Source organism: Gavialis gangeticus, unplaced genomic scaffold (assembly GCF_001723915.1).
Source record: "Gavialis gangeticus isolate Ggan-Ray unplaced genomic scaffold, GavGan_comp1, whole genome shotgun sequence".
In the NCBI taxonomy this organism is placed as follows: Eukaryota; Metazoa; Chordata; order Crocodylia; family Gavialidae; genus Gavialis; species Gavialis gangeticus.
In genome coordinates this window covers 1,064,022-1,080,406 of record NW_017728990.1, presented here as the reverse complement: position 1 = coordinate 1,080,406, position 16,385 = coordinate 1,064,022, and the positions used below count along the sequence as shown (strand labels likewise).

Genomic DNA, 16,385 nt, shown 5'->3' with positions numbered 1-16,385 from the left:
GGAGGGGGGGGAGGGCAAAGTAAGGGGGGGAGATGTTGGTGTAAATCAGCATATAGCACTCTTGAATCCAAGTGATCTGTGCCTCTTTTGAATCCAGTGATCGATGGTAATGGACAGGAGCTGACCATCTGGCTCTGGAGATTTGCTCTTCAAAGATTGCCAGGCACATCTTGTTTCCCACTTTGTTTCCTGTTTGTAAGATGCTGCTAGTTGCTTCAGTGTTTTATGATCAAGGATCTCTCCTGGTTGAAATGGGTTGCTATAATCCAAAGAGGCTTTTGTGCAGATGGCAAGCTGCAGAGGTGAAGCAGCAGGAGCCGTTTTGTGGTTCCCCAGGAGGGAATCCTCCAGAGGTTTCTACCACAGGTTTGGGAGAAACGTATCCATTTCTCCCTTTGCTGCTGCCACTGCGCACAGCTGCTTCTTGCAGTTAACAGTTGGTTTCCTCAGTACCGTCTCACATTTCAGTGCCTCTCTGAAAAATGAGAGCTAAAAGGAACACATCTACTATCCCTCTGTTGGCTGTAGTCTAGCTTTTCCCAAGCCAGTCTCCAAAATTGCAGTCAGAGCATGTGCTCACAGGAGGGCATCAGCCCACCTTTAATAATAATTATGCTGCACTGTAGCTCTTCAGAGTTTATGTACACCGGAGATGACAAGGAGCAAGAAAGGACAACCATTCATTTACCATGATTTGTGAGCTCCTCTGCAGAAAGGAATAGTAGATGTGACAAAATTTGCATGAATTACAAACACCTGGCCATCCACCAATCTGTACTTGCTGCCAGTCACTGGCTCTGAGGTTATTTTCCTTAAAATACTGTGATGTGTCTTGCTGCGTTATCTCCTTCCATCACAGCCTCTGAGGGGAGTAAATGGTCCAAATTCTTCTTTCAGGTGCATTAGTGCACACCCACTGAAATCAGAGGGGCTGTACTGTGTAAAAGATAGGAGAATTTGGTTCAAATACCTGCAGCTGTAAATCCAAGTGCATTTGGCCTTCTTGTCACTCTGAGGGAAAGATCTTGATGTGCATTTGTGGCTCCACCACAGGGCTGTTTCTCCCCCACTGCAACCCATTCCACAGTTTTCAGAGAAACAAGCGCAGAAGGAGAGCGAACGATTTAAACGTAGCCCAAGATTTAGGTCCCCTTTCTCCTAAGCTGTTCTGGTCAAAGGGACTTGAAGAAGCATTTGCTTTACAACTTTCCTATTTTAAAAGAAATCTATGATTACAAAATAAGCTCATTCAGCTGGAAAATGATGCCAAGAAAAATGACAGCTTTTTCTTTTGTGCTCCAGGAAATTGTGGTCCAGTGGGAACATGGAAGAGGTAGCAACAATGCTCCCCCCCCCACACCACCACTCTGCAGAAAAAAACCCCATAAGTCTGAAATGCAAATCTTATTTCTTGTTCTTATAAAATATCAGCCGTTAGGGCACTCACAAAATTAACACCTAAACATCCATCATAGGCTGCACTATGGCAACACACACCAATAGTGCCTTCACATGCATCACAGGTTACACACAGGCTACAACTCCCATCTCTGGAAATTAAAAATTGCTTAACTGACAGAGATCAGGACAACCCTTTCCCTCACTCCCACTAACATGTTCACACTGCCATGAACCTTCAGCCTAACTGGACATCTCACTGGTGTCAGGCAGTCCAGACCTGGCTGTAGTACATCCAGATATCTTAGCACTTCTCAGAGTCCATCTTCTACCCCACCTTTCCTTATGTAAGGCATAGAGGGTGCCCTGCAATCCCAGTATAGGACCTGAACTCATGACCTCCTACCTTAAAAGAAATTGCACATGTAAGAGGTATATCTAATGAAGGGGCAACTCTGTCATCATCTTTATCTTGTCGAGAGATAAACTCAGTATTAAATATTCAAGAGATGGCATTCTTTATGCTTCCATAGCAGCATACTGAAACATTCCCCACTGCATATGTCAGTGACATGCCTACTCTTTATCAGCCATCCTTGAATAGAAGGACTCAATGAACCCACCTGCTGGGGTCTCCTTTGAGACATGTGCTAGGGTAGTGGGGAGGTGCAAGGTCAAAATGAAACTAGAGAGAAACCCTTTTGTTCTGACACTGTGCACGTGTGTACTTGCATTTCTAAACAGTTTCAGCTCCTTTCCCTTCCCTCTCGTAGAAGCATGAAACAATCAGACATTGCTCAAAGTTTCAAAGCCCCTCCAAGACTCAAAGAAGGATCCAGAGCAGAGATGGAGGGAAAGCATCTTTCCGAAGATACATTGTGAGTATTTCATAATGTATTTAGGAAGTGCATGTTAAGGAAGTAGAGAAGGAACCACCAGGCTAAATACAAGTGGATGGAAATACCTTCCAAGAGGCAGGCAGAAACTGCTTCTCTGAGCTGCCCCTCCGTTAACATCAAGTGGCTCAGCAGACCACTCCAAGGCTGTAATCAGGATGAGACCAGAGCATTCCTCAGAAGACACACTAATTCCACTAGTTCATGGTATAAATGATACGCATCTGGCAGTCTCTCATTTCCCTTGTGGTCCAGTCCCTCTCTCTTGTCTTTCCCCAGGATCTTTGCTCTGTGTCACTGACCTGGCAGCAAGGATCCTTGGATATCTATCCCAAACATTAATTCTTTTCACACGCCTTCTCCCATGCATATCCCTTCCATGATTATTTGCTACACGGTGACACAGTGCTGTGCACTGACAGGGAAGGTAGACCCTCGCATAAATTTGGCAGACTTGGTCTTTGTTCTCCCTCACATCCAGGGCCTCAAAGGCACCTGAATAGGAACCTGGCCCTTTGCAAATAAGAAAATGCCTATAGCCTTGGAAAGGTATAGATAGACTACCATTGGTTAGACAAGATTCATTTGTCCCCTGCCTCCTCCACCCCACTCCCAATCCCCGATGAAGGGACCAGGAGTGTGCTTTAAACACAAATGAGGAGGAGGAGGTCTATTTTATGAATTTGCTGTGGCAACAGGTTTGAAAGCTGTCATCCAACAAGTGAGATTTTCTGTTCAGGTAAGCGTTATAGCCAGTATCTGAAAGGAATCGAATTCAGGTAACCATTTTTTTTTCCATTAAATTCTGGGGGTATTAGCTTATTGTGAGGGTTTACCACATTAACTAGGGGCTTGGGAGATCTGGTTTCAAGTCCCCACTCTGCTACAGCCTTTATGTTTGTCTTCAGAAAAAGTCACTCAGCTTCTCCGTACCTCAATATCCTCTATATGCAATGGTGATCATAGCTCTTCCCTACCTCATAGAGGTGTTGCAAGAATAAATGCATTAAAGATTGTGAAGAACACATACTGTAGTGGGGGAAGGCCATACAAGTACATTTGCAGATATATAAGTAGGTAAACTTAGAGACTCAAGGCAAGGTGTCTTTGGCCTGGGGCAGAGAAAAGGAGAAGAGCTCCAAACCATTCCCAATGTGCCCTGGGAGGTTGTCCCAGTTTCAGCCATTAGTGTAGCTGTGTTAACTCTCAAATACACGGCAGGCAAGCTGCAGCTGGAATCAGCAGGACTCACTCTTATTTGATATCCAAGTAAGCTCTGCCAGTCTAAATCACAGCTTTCCTTGTCTACATGAGAGGATTATAGTGATGACTGAAACCAAGGCCAGCCCCTTATATTACAAAGTCATAAACAGACCCAGTCTCACTGCAAATCATCTGCTACAGTAACAGGCTTTCCCTATATTCCCCACTTGATTCCAAAAGGGTATATATTTTTTTCAACACTCAATTGCAAGCTGCCCATTAAGAAAAGAGGTTTTCATTCCCTCGCTGAGGTAATAAGGGGTCAAGATGCTCCCACAGCTAATTGGAAAATCCAAATGCTACAAAAAATGTGCATTTTGTAAGTCAGATTTATTCAGCTTTGTGTCCTGCTTCCCTCAGTGCTCTTAGGCTGCTGCATGTTTACCTCTTTCCCTGCTAAGACGCTAGCATTGTACAGCTTTCTTAACCTCTTAATTATTCCCTACACTTTTTCTTTTCTTCTAGTAACTGTACCTGGTTTCTGTCCTCCTCTGTCCCTGTTCTAGCCTTTACCTCTCATATATCAAAAGGACATGGCTCCTTCCTGCATTTCTTGAACCTCAAGTTAAATGACTCGGATTGTCTCCCTCCGTCCTTCTTCATCTCATCCCTTTCTGTCAGCAAATGTTTCTTGGGCAGAACGCAGTCTTAGCATGCAATGCAAAGTCCTAATTAGAGTAATTTGAAGGGGGCTACAGTGGTATGGGCACTAAGACGCATGCTTGACAGCACAGAGATCACAAGTTCAAGGCCAGAACAGAAGTGCTTACAGCATAGCCCTGACAGATTCCAGTGAATCTGCAAATTATACTAAATACCTTGTCACACAAGGACATGAGGAAGGAAGGAAGGAAGAAAGTCATTTGAAAAGCTCCTATTGACTCCATTGAGTTCTGGACCCTGCCGGGACTATTCAGGATTCAGCACCTAGAGTCAGACCTAGATTTTTCTAAAGAGCTCAGCACCCAGGTAGGTCAGCTACAGAGAACAAGCACATGAAAATCTGGACTTTGTGTTTAGAAAATAGGTGGGTACTCCTGAGTCCTGTTCCTAGCTTTTATACCATGGAAAGGCACTTCTCTGTGCCTTGGTTTGTGCACTTGCAAAATGGGTAACATTATTAAAATTGCAAAACGTATTTAAGTGAATGCTTTGAGTTTCATGGATGAAAAGGGTTGTGGCAGCACGGGGTGTTATTATCATGGGACTCTAAGAGGGTCAGGCAACTAACTGTCTCTAAATTTTCCTCCCTTTTCGTTCCCTTGAAAATGTTAGCCCTCTTGTGCTAAGTGGCATGGTGGCCACATTCACTAGCCTGTCTATGTGACAAGTGAAAGCTCTCATACTGGCAATGGGCAGAAACACCGTGCAGCCAATGCTCCTTCTAAGATGTGGTGGTCTGTGAGTGCGCCGATTCGGTCTGTAAGCGCGCCGCTTTGGTCTGCCCCACAGCACCCAAACCACTTTGTCTGCCTCTGCCCTTAGACACAGCTGTAACTAGAACTCCCGAATTCAAGATTACACAGCTTAGGATTCTTCTGATAAAAACACCATTTTCAGCTTCTTTTTCTCTCTAATACTTTTAAATTCAAGTGCATAAACTAGTGACAATAAAGACAAAACACTAAATGGCTAAAAAGTGGCAAAAAAACTGGTGGTACCCCTAGCCCCCGCCTCCAGGAGCAAGGAGGCACATGGCATTGGGGCTGGGGAGTGGAGCAGTTTCCCAGTGCCCGCGCCAGTCCCCAGCCCCAGCATCGCCTCCGGAAGCAGAGAGGTTTCCAGGCCCCAGCCCCCACCTCACCTTTGGGAGTGAGGAGGCACATGGTGTCAGGGCTGGGGAGCAGAGCAGCTTCCCAGCACTGGCAGAGCTCACACCAGCCCCTGCATTGCCTCTGGGAGCAGAGCAGTTTCCCAGCCCCAGCCCCCTCCTTGCCTCCAGGAGCGAGGAGGCACGTGGCATCAGGGCTGGGGAGCAGAGCAGTATCCCAGTGCCAGCAGAGCCTACGCTAGCCCCCAGTCCCACCTCACCATGCTTGTAAGAGCGAGGAGACATGGCGTCGGGGCTGGGAAGGAGACACGTGGCCTTGGGGAGGAGCCGCTGCCTGAGCTTACCTCTGGTAAGTGCCCTGTGCCAGCCCCGGTGCCTCCACCATGTCTCTTCTAGTGTCACTTTTATGATGCACCTCTCCAGGCAGGTACGCAGCATTAATAAGTTTGTGCACAGCATGATTTTAAAGCGTGTGCAGCCATGCACGTGCGCAGCTTGGAGGGAACCTTGTATGCAGCATACAGCATCAGGGGCAAAAAAACCCCAACAACAACAATAATGCCCAGAATCCCCTTTTGAATGCTCAAGCCACAGGAGACATCGTAGATTGGGAATTTGGCAATTTGAATAGATAAGCAAGTCTGTGATGGGACTCTTTGTAATAGAAGCTATTGGGATCATGGGGAACAGCTAAAATTCACTTGCAAGTCCTGGAAAGATTCGGCTACTACATAGTTCTGGGATTCATGGAAGAAAGAGCAGGAATGGAGGAACTTTTATGAAAATCTCCCCATCATTCTGGACCAGCACCACCTTTCTGGACCACAATCTGACTGGTGGAAGGAAGAGAGATTATGAACAACTGCAAAATACCTTTGGAGGTATCAGTCCTTCTCCCTGCTAGGACTCTGTGGGATCTTGGTGCTGGAAGGTATGTAGGAGGAAGCATAAAATGAAGGAGAAGTTAGTTCAAATCATATCAAGGAACAGAGAAGGGTATTGGCTATACACCAGGGAAGTCCCCTACATAAATCTGGCAGACTCAGCCTTTTCTCCCTGACATCTAAGGCCTCAACGTATACCTTGCAAAATATTTCTCAAATCAGGACATCTAGTTCCTTCCAGGCATACAGTAAACATGAAAAGCATATGGAGTTTTCTAAGTGATTATTGGGAGTCAGCAGTTCTACAATAGAATATACCAGTAAGTGTAACTGATCTTTCTTGATCAGTTAGTAATCCATTGTAATTTATAATATGTTGGTTATAAAGGAACTAGCTTTCCCAATGGTAAAATTTCACTTTGCTTTCAGACACACTTATGAATGTAGCCATTGCTAGTTCTGGTGTTTGATTTGAGACCATACTAGTTTACAGCCCATCAAAAGCAAAAGCTTTAGGATTGCGCTGGCGAGTCTCTGGCCAGTGAACTTGATCTTGCAGGGGAGGGGGGAGAACCTTTTGAATGCAGTGCAATGCCACAGGTCCTTAAGGCGAGATTTTGAAAGTTATTTAGGCACCTACTGGTAGAGATGCCTAAAATCAGTGAGCACTCCTTGGGATTTTCATAAGTACCTAATTTCCATTCAAAGCAAACAATGAGGTACCTAATTCCTATTGGGAAATCCCACAAGACAGATTTCTATCAGCATCTTTAGATGACTAACATTGTCAAAATTCTGACCCTAATAAGAGGCAACTTCAGTTATCTTCTTGACCTGGAAGCACAGCATTGAGAAGAATTGTGTACTGTGGGGTTGCAGTTGAGCCAATGGTCAATGATGTAATGTGACATCACTGCCTGGGATGATGGTGGCACAGCAGCAGCAAGTCCTGCAATGCAGCTGCTTCTATTTTTTCACATACCCCTTCCCTTCTGGGGTTATAACCTGAGGCTGTTGCTGTAGTCATCCCCTTTTCCCCCCCTTCATTCGGCTACTGCCAATACCATTATGCTACTGCTGAATAAGTATGGGAAAATGGTGTGGAGGAGGGTACTGCAGGGGACAGAAAGGAATGAAACAGTGTGAAGTGGCCAGTAGCTGCTATTGAATCTTATTTATTTACCTGTGTTTCTTCCCCAGGATGCTTTCTGGGCCTTTCACATCAATCCCAGCTTTGTGCAGAAGTTTCTCAAGCCATTACTTATTGGAGAGCTTGCCCCAGGAGAACCCAGCCAGGATCGAGATAAAAATGTGAGTAGCTCTTAGTTAGGGGTTTTCTGCTAGACAGGAATCCATAATCTGCCCATTCCAGCTTAATTATCAAGCCACCCTCCAAGTTCCTGTGTCCAGTGCTGTTATACACAATGCACAAGTCTGCCTCACTATAAGCAGCTCCAGAGAGCACAGAAACCTGGGGAAAAGACACTCGCATTCAAGACACCTCTGTGTATGTTCCAGTGTTGACAAGTATGACGATACCATACTTGCAACAGGCCTTCCTGTTCTATTCCTGCAGTTTCTTCAGTAGCTACACCTGTGCAGCTCAACTTCTTTCTGTAACAGTCAGGCAAGTCCAGCCCTTAGCACCCAGATTGCAATGCCCGTAAGATGAAAGGGAAAAGGATCAAGATTAGGTTAGATCTGGTTCCAGTCTTTGGGGCTGGGACACATCTCTAATCAATGGTCTTGCTGTTCATATTCTGATGTCCTGGTTCTGCTAGTCATTCATAGAGCTTGTTAGTTTTTTTGCTATGGATAAAAGGGCTTCAAAATAATGATATGGATACTGCTTGCCACCTGTCCCTTCTACAGTCTGCTCCATAACATCCTTTATACAGCTCACCCCAAGGAAATTCTACTCCAAAATTCAGACCGGCTTCTGCTGAGCCCTCAGATGAAGAAGTAGTTCAGAAGAGTAGCCATTTGACGGCACATGTGGCATGGGGATGAAATGCCAATGGGAGAAAGCAAACAAAAACGGTTCGGGCTGAGTACTGTGCTTATAAAGATGCAGAGCTGTCCTCTCATTTGTTTCACATCATGGAACCAGTGCTATACACCTACCAAATGTTCCATTCATTCATTATTCAAATGTTGTGTGCTGCCTGGCTGCTTTCTAAAGTGAAATCTTTCCTCATCTCTATTGTTCTTTAGATGATGGAATTTAATATATACTTTCATCATCCACAACAGGGGGTGATTACATTAACCTTCATAAATGACTACACACAGCAACTGACCAATCAAAAAGAGAAAATGGCTGCTTTAAATGCAACACTAGCACAACAGCAGAGCTTCAGGGCTGTGGATAGGTGAATGGACTAAATCGTAATTTCAGGGAAAAAGAAAATAGGCTAAATATTTGGTTCATGCAAGCCAGGCGTGGTAAAGATATTATCGATAAAGCTGTCATCTGGTGTGCAGGGCTCCTCACAGTGCTGGAAATTTGATGGCAGCAGTAGTAGCAGTGTTAATCACTAAAGCTCCCAGCTCCCAATTAATAGTGCCAGTGATTGTCCCACTGCCAAATTTATAGTTTCATAGCTGGTTGGGTCGGAAGGGACCTGAGCAAATCATCAAGTCTGACCCCCTGCCATGGGCGGGAAAGAGTACTGGGGTCAAATGACCCCGGCTAGGTGTCTATCTAGCCTCCTTTTGAAGACTCCCAGGGTAGGAGTGAGCACCACTTCCCTTGGAAGTTGATTCCAGCTCCTAGCCACCCTGACAGTGAAGTAGCGCCTCCTGATGTCAAGCCTGAATCTATTCTCAGTCAACTTATGGCTGTTACTCCCGGTAGTGCTTGGGGGAACAGGGACTCTCCCATTGTCTGCTGGTCCCCCTTGGCCAGTTTATAGACGGCCACCAGATCCCCTCTCAGACCTCTCTTGTGGAGGCTGAACAGGTTCAGGTCCAGTAGCCTCTCCTCATAGGGCCTGCCTTGCTGCCTCCTGATCATACAGCCCACAGGACTCCCACAGGAATGGATCCAGAGCACAGAGCCATGTCACCTGTCCTGTGGGTCTGTCCATGGGGCTGGAAATTTGGTGGCTGCAAGAGCATTGGCTCCCACAACTTTGGGAGCTGCTGCCATCATATTTTCAGCCTTGTAGGTAGCCCCTCATTCCTGGCCCACAGGCTGGCCATACCATGTGGTCAAAATGAGATTTAAATCCCTGGTATAAACTTATGTAGCTTTATTTCTTCAGTATGGCTCAGATAACTTACACCAGCTAAGAATCTGGACTTAAACTCCCTTCCTGTTTCAAAAAGAGTAGGTCAAGGAGGCAAAATTAATCTTAGAAGGTGAGGGAATAGGATCACATTCCTGGAGAAACAGCTGACAACTGCCTGAGTACGTAGACTTTATTGTTCCAAAACAGTGATGGGGGCATTAGAGTTGAAGCCCAAAGCTTCATGGGAAAAATTCAGACCTGTATAGACAGTGAATGTTTTGTTTTGCATTTCCTTTTCGTAGTCTCAGCTGGTGGAGGATTTCCGAGCCTTGAGGAAGACAGCAGAGGAAATGAACTTGTTCAAAGCAGATCCCATATTCTTCTCACTTTACCTCTGTCATATCTTGATTATGGAAGCTTTGGCTTTGTTAATGATTTCATATTATGGCACCGGCTGGATCACAACTTTTATCCTTTCCTGCATCCTTGCAACCTCCCAGGTGAGAAGTAGTGGGTCCTAAGTAGTCAACTTGCACATGCTTCTATGAAAGCTGACCCATCCATGCATCCAGTTGTTCAGAGCCTTTGCTGCCAAGATTAGTACCAAACTCCCTTTAGAAGCATATTCCAAGACCAGTTACCCCCTCACCACATAATGTTCATGCTCCCTGAACACCTTTTTCTCCCATGTCCCTCTCTCCTGGATCCAGTAACCCCTGTAGCAAGCATAGAAATTCATCTCCTCTTCCATACCTTTGCTTTTGGTAGAACCAGCCACACCATCATGTTGACACACACAGTACTTGCCTTCCACTCTGTATCTTGCCTGCCTTTGATTTCTAGCCACCCTGTGACCTCTGTTTCTTTTCTTCCCCAGGCCCAGGCTGGGTGGCTGCAACATGACTTTGGTCACCTCTCTGTCTTTAAGAAGTCTGTATGGAACCACATAGTCCACAAGTTTGTGATTGGGCACCTGAAGGTAAAGGAAGATGGTACACTCTGTGCTAAGGAGACAATTGCAGTGAAGAAGACTGGGGATCTGATCGGTCCCTTGTCACATGCTTTAGATGTAAAAGCAATAAACCTACATGGAAGATGAATTTGCTACAGATTCCCTGTGAAGCTGGAGCAAAGATCAGATGTGAATCCAGGACTTTAGCAACTTACAGCTATAGTCCCAGCAACTATAGCTTTAGCAGCTATAGTCCCAGTGACTTCAGTGGAACTACTTGATTTACACTCACAAAACTCAGTAAGGTTCAATGCAGCGTTCTGTGCAATACAGCTGTGTAGAACAGGTGTTCTCAACCTTTTTAGAGTCAAGGCAACCCCCGACCTTAAACTCAAGGCACTCCTCAGAAAATGCTGGCTCTTTGTTTTCACTCATTTTTGCTTGCAGAAAAAGACAAGAGCCATTTTTAAGTTGCAAAGAACTCTGAAAGACCACAAAAGCACAGAACATTTTTAACACTATGAATTCTTGGTCAAAACTTCTGGGTTTCTTTTGTTCCAAGGCACCATGGTTAAGGATCACTGATCTAGCATATGTTCTTGGACAGGGGAGGTCTTGTAGGAAACAAGGAAATGGTACATATTGTCAAATGCCTGTTTGGTTGCATGTCAGCTATTTAAGCACAGGCCTGGACTGCAACCACTAGCAATAATTATGACAGCAATAAGAAATAGCTCTGTGTTTCCCAACATAGGGTTTCATCTACTGGCAAGTGCAGTAACAAGTAACCTCCTGGAGTTGCAACAGTACTGCCTTTCCATAGCATGTGGCCATACCCTTCTACTGCCCTCCTTAGTATCCAGCACAGAAATTATCTGCCAGAAGTTTTTTATTAGGTTGCAACCAGCACACACGTTGTTTGACTGTTTCTCAACATACGTTTACAGATAGAGAGGAGGAAGGGCATTTCCCACTAGGACTCCATTTATTTCTAGAGTATGCAAAGGGACTAGAGGTAGAGCTTCATTCATATGAATAAGGTTACGTGAACTGGTAGAGTGCGTTCTAAAAGAAATTGCTTCTCCAGGTCAGGTTGGTTAGTACAGAAAAACATGCAGAAGGCAGGCAAAATACTAAAGACGACAGAGGAACAAGATCAGGTCCACAATGGTATCAGCAGGCTTTAAAGATAAAAGCACATCAAATGGATAAACTATTAGATTTAGGTATTGTAAGCAGAGCAGTAAATTTCCTTCTAGCACAAGGGGTGGGCACAGTTGGACCTTTAACATTCTCACTGTCAGACCTTCCTAATTCACTCCAGAAATGATCACTCACAAATCCTGAACAGAAGACACCAGGGAAGCATAATGCAAAACAATTTATTTCAGCAGTCTAACAAGAGCTCCTACTTCATGGCTAGTCAGTCATTTATAGAGAACTTCCAACAGCCAATTGCAGGACTATTGCTGAGTCCTGGGGCAACCATTTTCCACATACTTCATTAGAGCGAAGTATCTTCATCATCTTTCCATAGCCAAACTCAAGGCTACTTTGTGAAAAAGAGGCTCTCTGTCTACTCTGAATTCTTGGAAGAGATTAGGAGCAGCATGAGAAGCCAGCAGTCCACAATGTGTCTTGCAACTCACAAGGCAAATGCCTTGCTGGCCTCCTGCCTGAACTTCCTTGGCAGTGAGACAGCTTGGGACTGCATTTCTCAGGAGCTGGAGAGACAATGAGGGTATAAGACTGCTAGGGGCACTGTCCAGTACTTCCCCACCCCCTTGTTTATTTTCCATTAAAACCCTTTTAAAAGTGTGGGGGGAAAATCTTCACTAGCCAGTTTTCTATTGAGTCATCGGCCCCCACACACAACTTGTTTCTTCCATGACACAAACCAACACAGATTAGCCTTCATCACATTGTTGCTATGATTACCATTGACTTGCCTGATGACACTAATGATAGAGCTTAGAGCAAAGAATGTCATTTATCTTGTACTCCCCATGCTGAACAGGTTTCTGCCTGCCTGCTTTTTAAACTAAAAATATTAGGGATTACGTGCAGTTTGGGCTGATTTCACATGCACACAAAGTGAATAGAATGTTTTAATTCAGCTAAACTGAATTCATAGAATCATAAAAATAAAGAACAGAAAGGGTCCTCAAGAGGCCATTGAGCCTACCACCCTGAAATGAGGCAATGTCAAGTATACCTAGACTATATACACAAAAATCTGTTCTTAAATACCTCCCATTAAGCAGATTCTACAACATCCTTGTATAGCTTATTGTAACTTTTCACAGCCATTGAGTTATGAATTCTTGCATCTTGCCCTTTCCATAGTATCAACAGAGAACAAATGGTCATCATTATTATAATAGCCTTTTCCAAAGCAAGTGATTTAAATAACTCTGTCCCCCGCAGCATTCTTCTTCATATGCCATGTTTTCCAAACCTGACATCATTCTTTTTCTCCTCTAGATTCTACCAGTTTGTCTTGATCTTTTGTAAGGGCTAGTGTTCAAAACTGGGCACACCATTCCATCTGGTCTCACATTCTTGACTCCTATTCTTCCAAATCTTTAATGAAAATATTGAACAGTAATAGGGCAGACCTAAGCAGAAAAACATTTAAAATGCCCTCCCAGTTAGAGATAACTATTCTCTGAGAGCAGTGTCTCAAACAACTGTGCACCTGCCTTGAATTGATTATATTAGGCTCATATTTCCTTACCTTGTTTAAGAGAATATTGTGAGGACAGTGTTAAAAGCCTTACTGAACTAAAGATATATAATATATGCAGCCTCCTTCTTATCCATTAGTCCAGTAACCCTGTCAAAGGAAGAAAATTAGATTTGTTTGACAGAATCTATATTTAACAAGCCCACATTGGCTGGCTTGCTTTAAAAAAAAAAAATCCCCTTATCTTCTAGGTACTTGCAAACTGGTGGCTTAATAATATGTTGCAGAATCTTTCCAGGAATCAAAGTTAGGCTGACTGGTTTGGAGCTTCCAAAAAACCTCCTTTTTCCTCTTCCCTGCCCCCCACCCAAATGTAGGTGCTATATTTGCCTGGCCTTTCTGGGACCTCTCCCCCATCCTCCACAAATTCTTGAAGATAACAACCAGTGGTTCAGAGATTCCTTCAGCTGGGTTCTTAAGCAGCACACAGTGAATTTCATTAGATTTGGCTGCTCCATCTGTCATCTACCTATTCTATAACATGTCCTTTCTTTATCATCACTAATAAAGTGTCTGATCACAGTTTTTCATGAAAACTGGAGCAAAGACAACCTCAAATACCTCAGCCTTCTCTGTGTTGTCCTTTATTTGCTCTCCTTTTACATGTGGTAATGGACCTCTGTATCCCTGTATTTTCTTCATACTCTTCATATATTCACAGAAGATTTGTTGTTGCTGTTAAATGATTTTAGTTGTTCCTTGTTAACATGTTCCTTGTTAAATGAATTTAGTTTTGTACCTAACTGTCCTTCAGACCTAACTTCCCTACAGATTCCTGCTATTCTTCTGTGCTCTTCATTCACTATGTGTCCTCATGTCTTCTTTTGCTGTAATTCCGTTTTGATTTTCAGATCAGTAGAGAGCTCCTCAGGAAGCCACAGTGGTCTCATATGATGCTTCCCCTCTCTCCTCCATGTCATGATGGCTTTCAGTTGTTCATTAATGTGGTCTCTTTCAGAAATTGACCTCTCTTCTACATTCATGCATCATTTAAAAACATTTTCCCAAGACAGTCTCCCTACAAGCTCCCTGAGTGTACTGAAATCTGCTTTTCTGAACTCCCTTATCCTGCTACTGTCACACCTTCCTTCCCTTACAAGAGTGAGCTTCTATCCAGTGCCATAGTATCTCCCCCTTTATAGTCTCAATCGGTTCCTCTATATTAGTGAGATTTATACGAACTAAGGATGTAGCTCTTTAACATGTATAACAATTTTAAAAGATAGTCTATTGCTTGGGTATAATCAAAATTGCACTGAAATGGATATCATAGTAGGGAGAGACTATGCCTTTGTACGGACTAACTATTCGTCCCATCCCTAGGGTGCTTCAGCAAACTGGTGGAATCACCGTCACTTCCAGCATCATGCAAAGCCCAATATCTTCAAGAAGGACCCAGATGTGAACATGATACACATATTTGTCCTGGGAGATTCTCAGCCTGTTGAGGTAAGACAGTGGGATGAAAAGAAAGTGGCACTTTCCCTGAAAGTCTTCAGCAAATATTGTGTTTGTGAAATTTTAAAAAGGTGATTTGTGTCTGATGGACCAAACTCTGGTTGTTAAGATTCAATATCAAAGAAATGCAGAGAAGAAGTATCCCAACCCAAAAGGAAATTGCCTGACAGGAGTTGGGCCCAAGTTTTGGAAAGATGCAAGGGCCATGATTAGGTCAACCAATATAAATTGTCATCCCCATTCCCAGCCCAAAGATAGTTGTATTTTTGAATTGCAGCAGGGAGAGTGGAAGGGGGGAGAATGATAGGAATGAGAGTGAAAACAGGATGTAGAAAGCCAGTAAAAAAATTTCGTCCAGAAATGCGAGCTAAGGTATAGAGAGAGAATGGCAGAGGACACTCACTTTTGAGTACAAATAGATTTAGTTAAAAAGTTGATCTCTTGTTGGCATAGAGAGTCTTTCAATATTTGTGTAGCCATTTTCCATATATACTAAGCATGAGTAGAAATGTGTGCTTAACTGGATCCCTTGCAATTCAGCTGAAGTGAGCTATCATGGTAACACGGGTGCAAGGATTTCTTTTTGCTTTGTCCAGCTTCAGACAAGATCTGAGGAAATCGTATAGGGTGCAGAATCCTACAGTACTGCACTTTTAGATGTAAAGTACAAGTCTTGGTTGAATTGAACACCCACGCAGGGGTGCAATCAAAATCATAGAATAGTAAGGTTGGAAGGGACCTCCGGAGGTCACCTAATCAAACCCTCTGTAACAAGGAACTGGGGACTCATTTACTTTAAGGAAGAAGCATCTGCAGGAAGCTCCCCAGGTCAGAGGGAAGGACTGCTCATTATGGGCTGGCTGCAAGGGAATAAGCAGCCAGGGACCCATAGGTTGCAAGCACCTATTGCTGGGCTAGCTGGCCAGCCATAGGACAGTAGGGCAGAGCCCTGTTTGAGTAGCAAGGGTACTGGTATGGCAACCAAACGAGCAGCCATAATTTGCATATCAGAATAAAGGAAGGACAGCTGTGCTGGGGCTAGAACAGTGGTTCCCAATCTGTGGTACAGGTACCACCAGTGCTATGCAGACAACCTGTTAGTGGTACGCGTTAGCAGATTTATTATAATGACTTTATATGACAAAAATGTGTATCATTTTAAATTGGTGGTGCCCAATCAGTCAGAGTTTGGGACCCACTGGGCTTGAACCCCAAGAGGGGGAGATGGTTTATGTTAAGCAGGTGCTTGTTATTTTTTGTTTGCTTAAGTTTAAGCTAGTGGAGGTGGCTACAAGGGGCTATGAGGAGACTGCTGTGGAGCGCCTAGGGCATACTGAAGTTAAGCCATAAGGTAGGATTTTAGCCCGTAAGGGAACTGGTGCATTAGAACACAGAAGGGGCCAGGAGGACCCCACCTAATGCCCGGGAGACAGGGCAGGGATCAGCAGGGTTTGAGATGGACCCACTGACCAGTAGCAAGACAAGGGCTCACTCAGGGACCCTGTGGCAGCCTCCCTTTTCATAACCAACTAATCCTAACAAAGTGTGCAGGCAAGAGGAAAGGGAGGGTACCTAAGGAGTCTGAGCAGGACAGGAACGGTGCAGCCACCAAGGGGTGTTGTGGCCACCTCTGGGGCTTGATCCTGTCATGCTCCCCATCTCCAGAAGTTTCTCTTTAAATACCTGAATGATCATTTTATGGAGGATGCAGATAGTCTATTTTCTGTGGCCACGGCAGACAGGACAAGGAGCAATAGTCTTAAAGTAAGACCAGCTCTCCTGAA

The 16,385-nt window shown here is 44.3% G+C and overlaps 1 protein-coding gene across 1 annotated transcript in view; it reads left to right on the top strand.

The window, feature by feature from the left end:
• Positions 1-16,385, top strand: part of FADS2 (fatty acid desaturase 2) — a 132,320-nt gene that overhangs the window by 842 nt on the left and 115,093 nt on the right. Inside the window, exons 2-5 of the mRNA XM_019514857.1 lie at positions 7,413-7,523; positions 9,748-9,945; positions 10,323-10,424; positions 14,467-14,592. Coding sequence (XP_019370402.1) covers positions 7,413-7,523; positions 9,748-9,945; positions 10,323-10,424; positions 14,467-14,592 — 537 coding nt within the window. The remainder of the gene's footprint in view (positions 1-7,412; positions 7,524-9,747; positions 9,946-10,322; positions 10,425-14,466; positions 14,593-16,385) is intronic.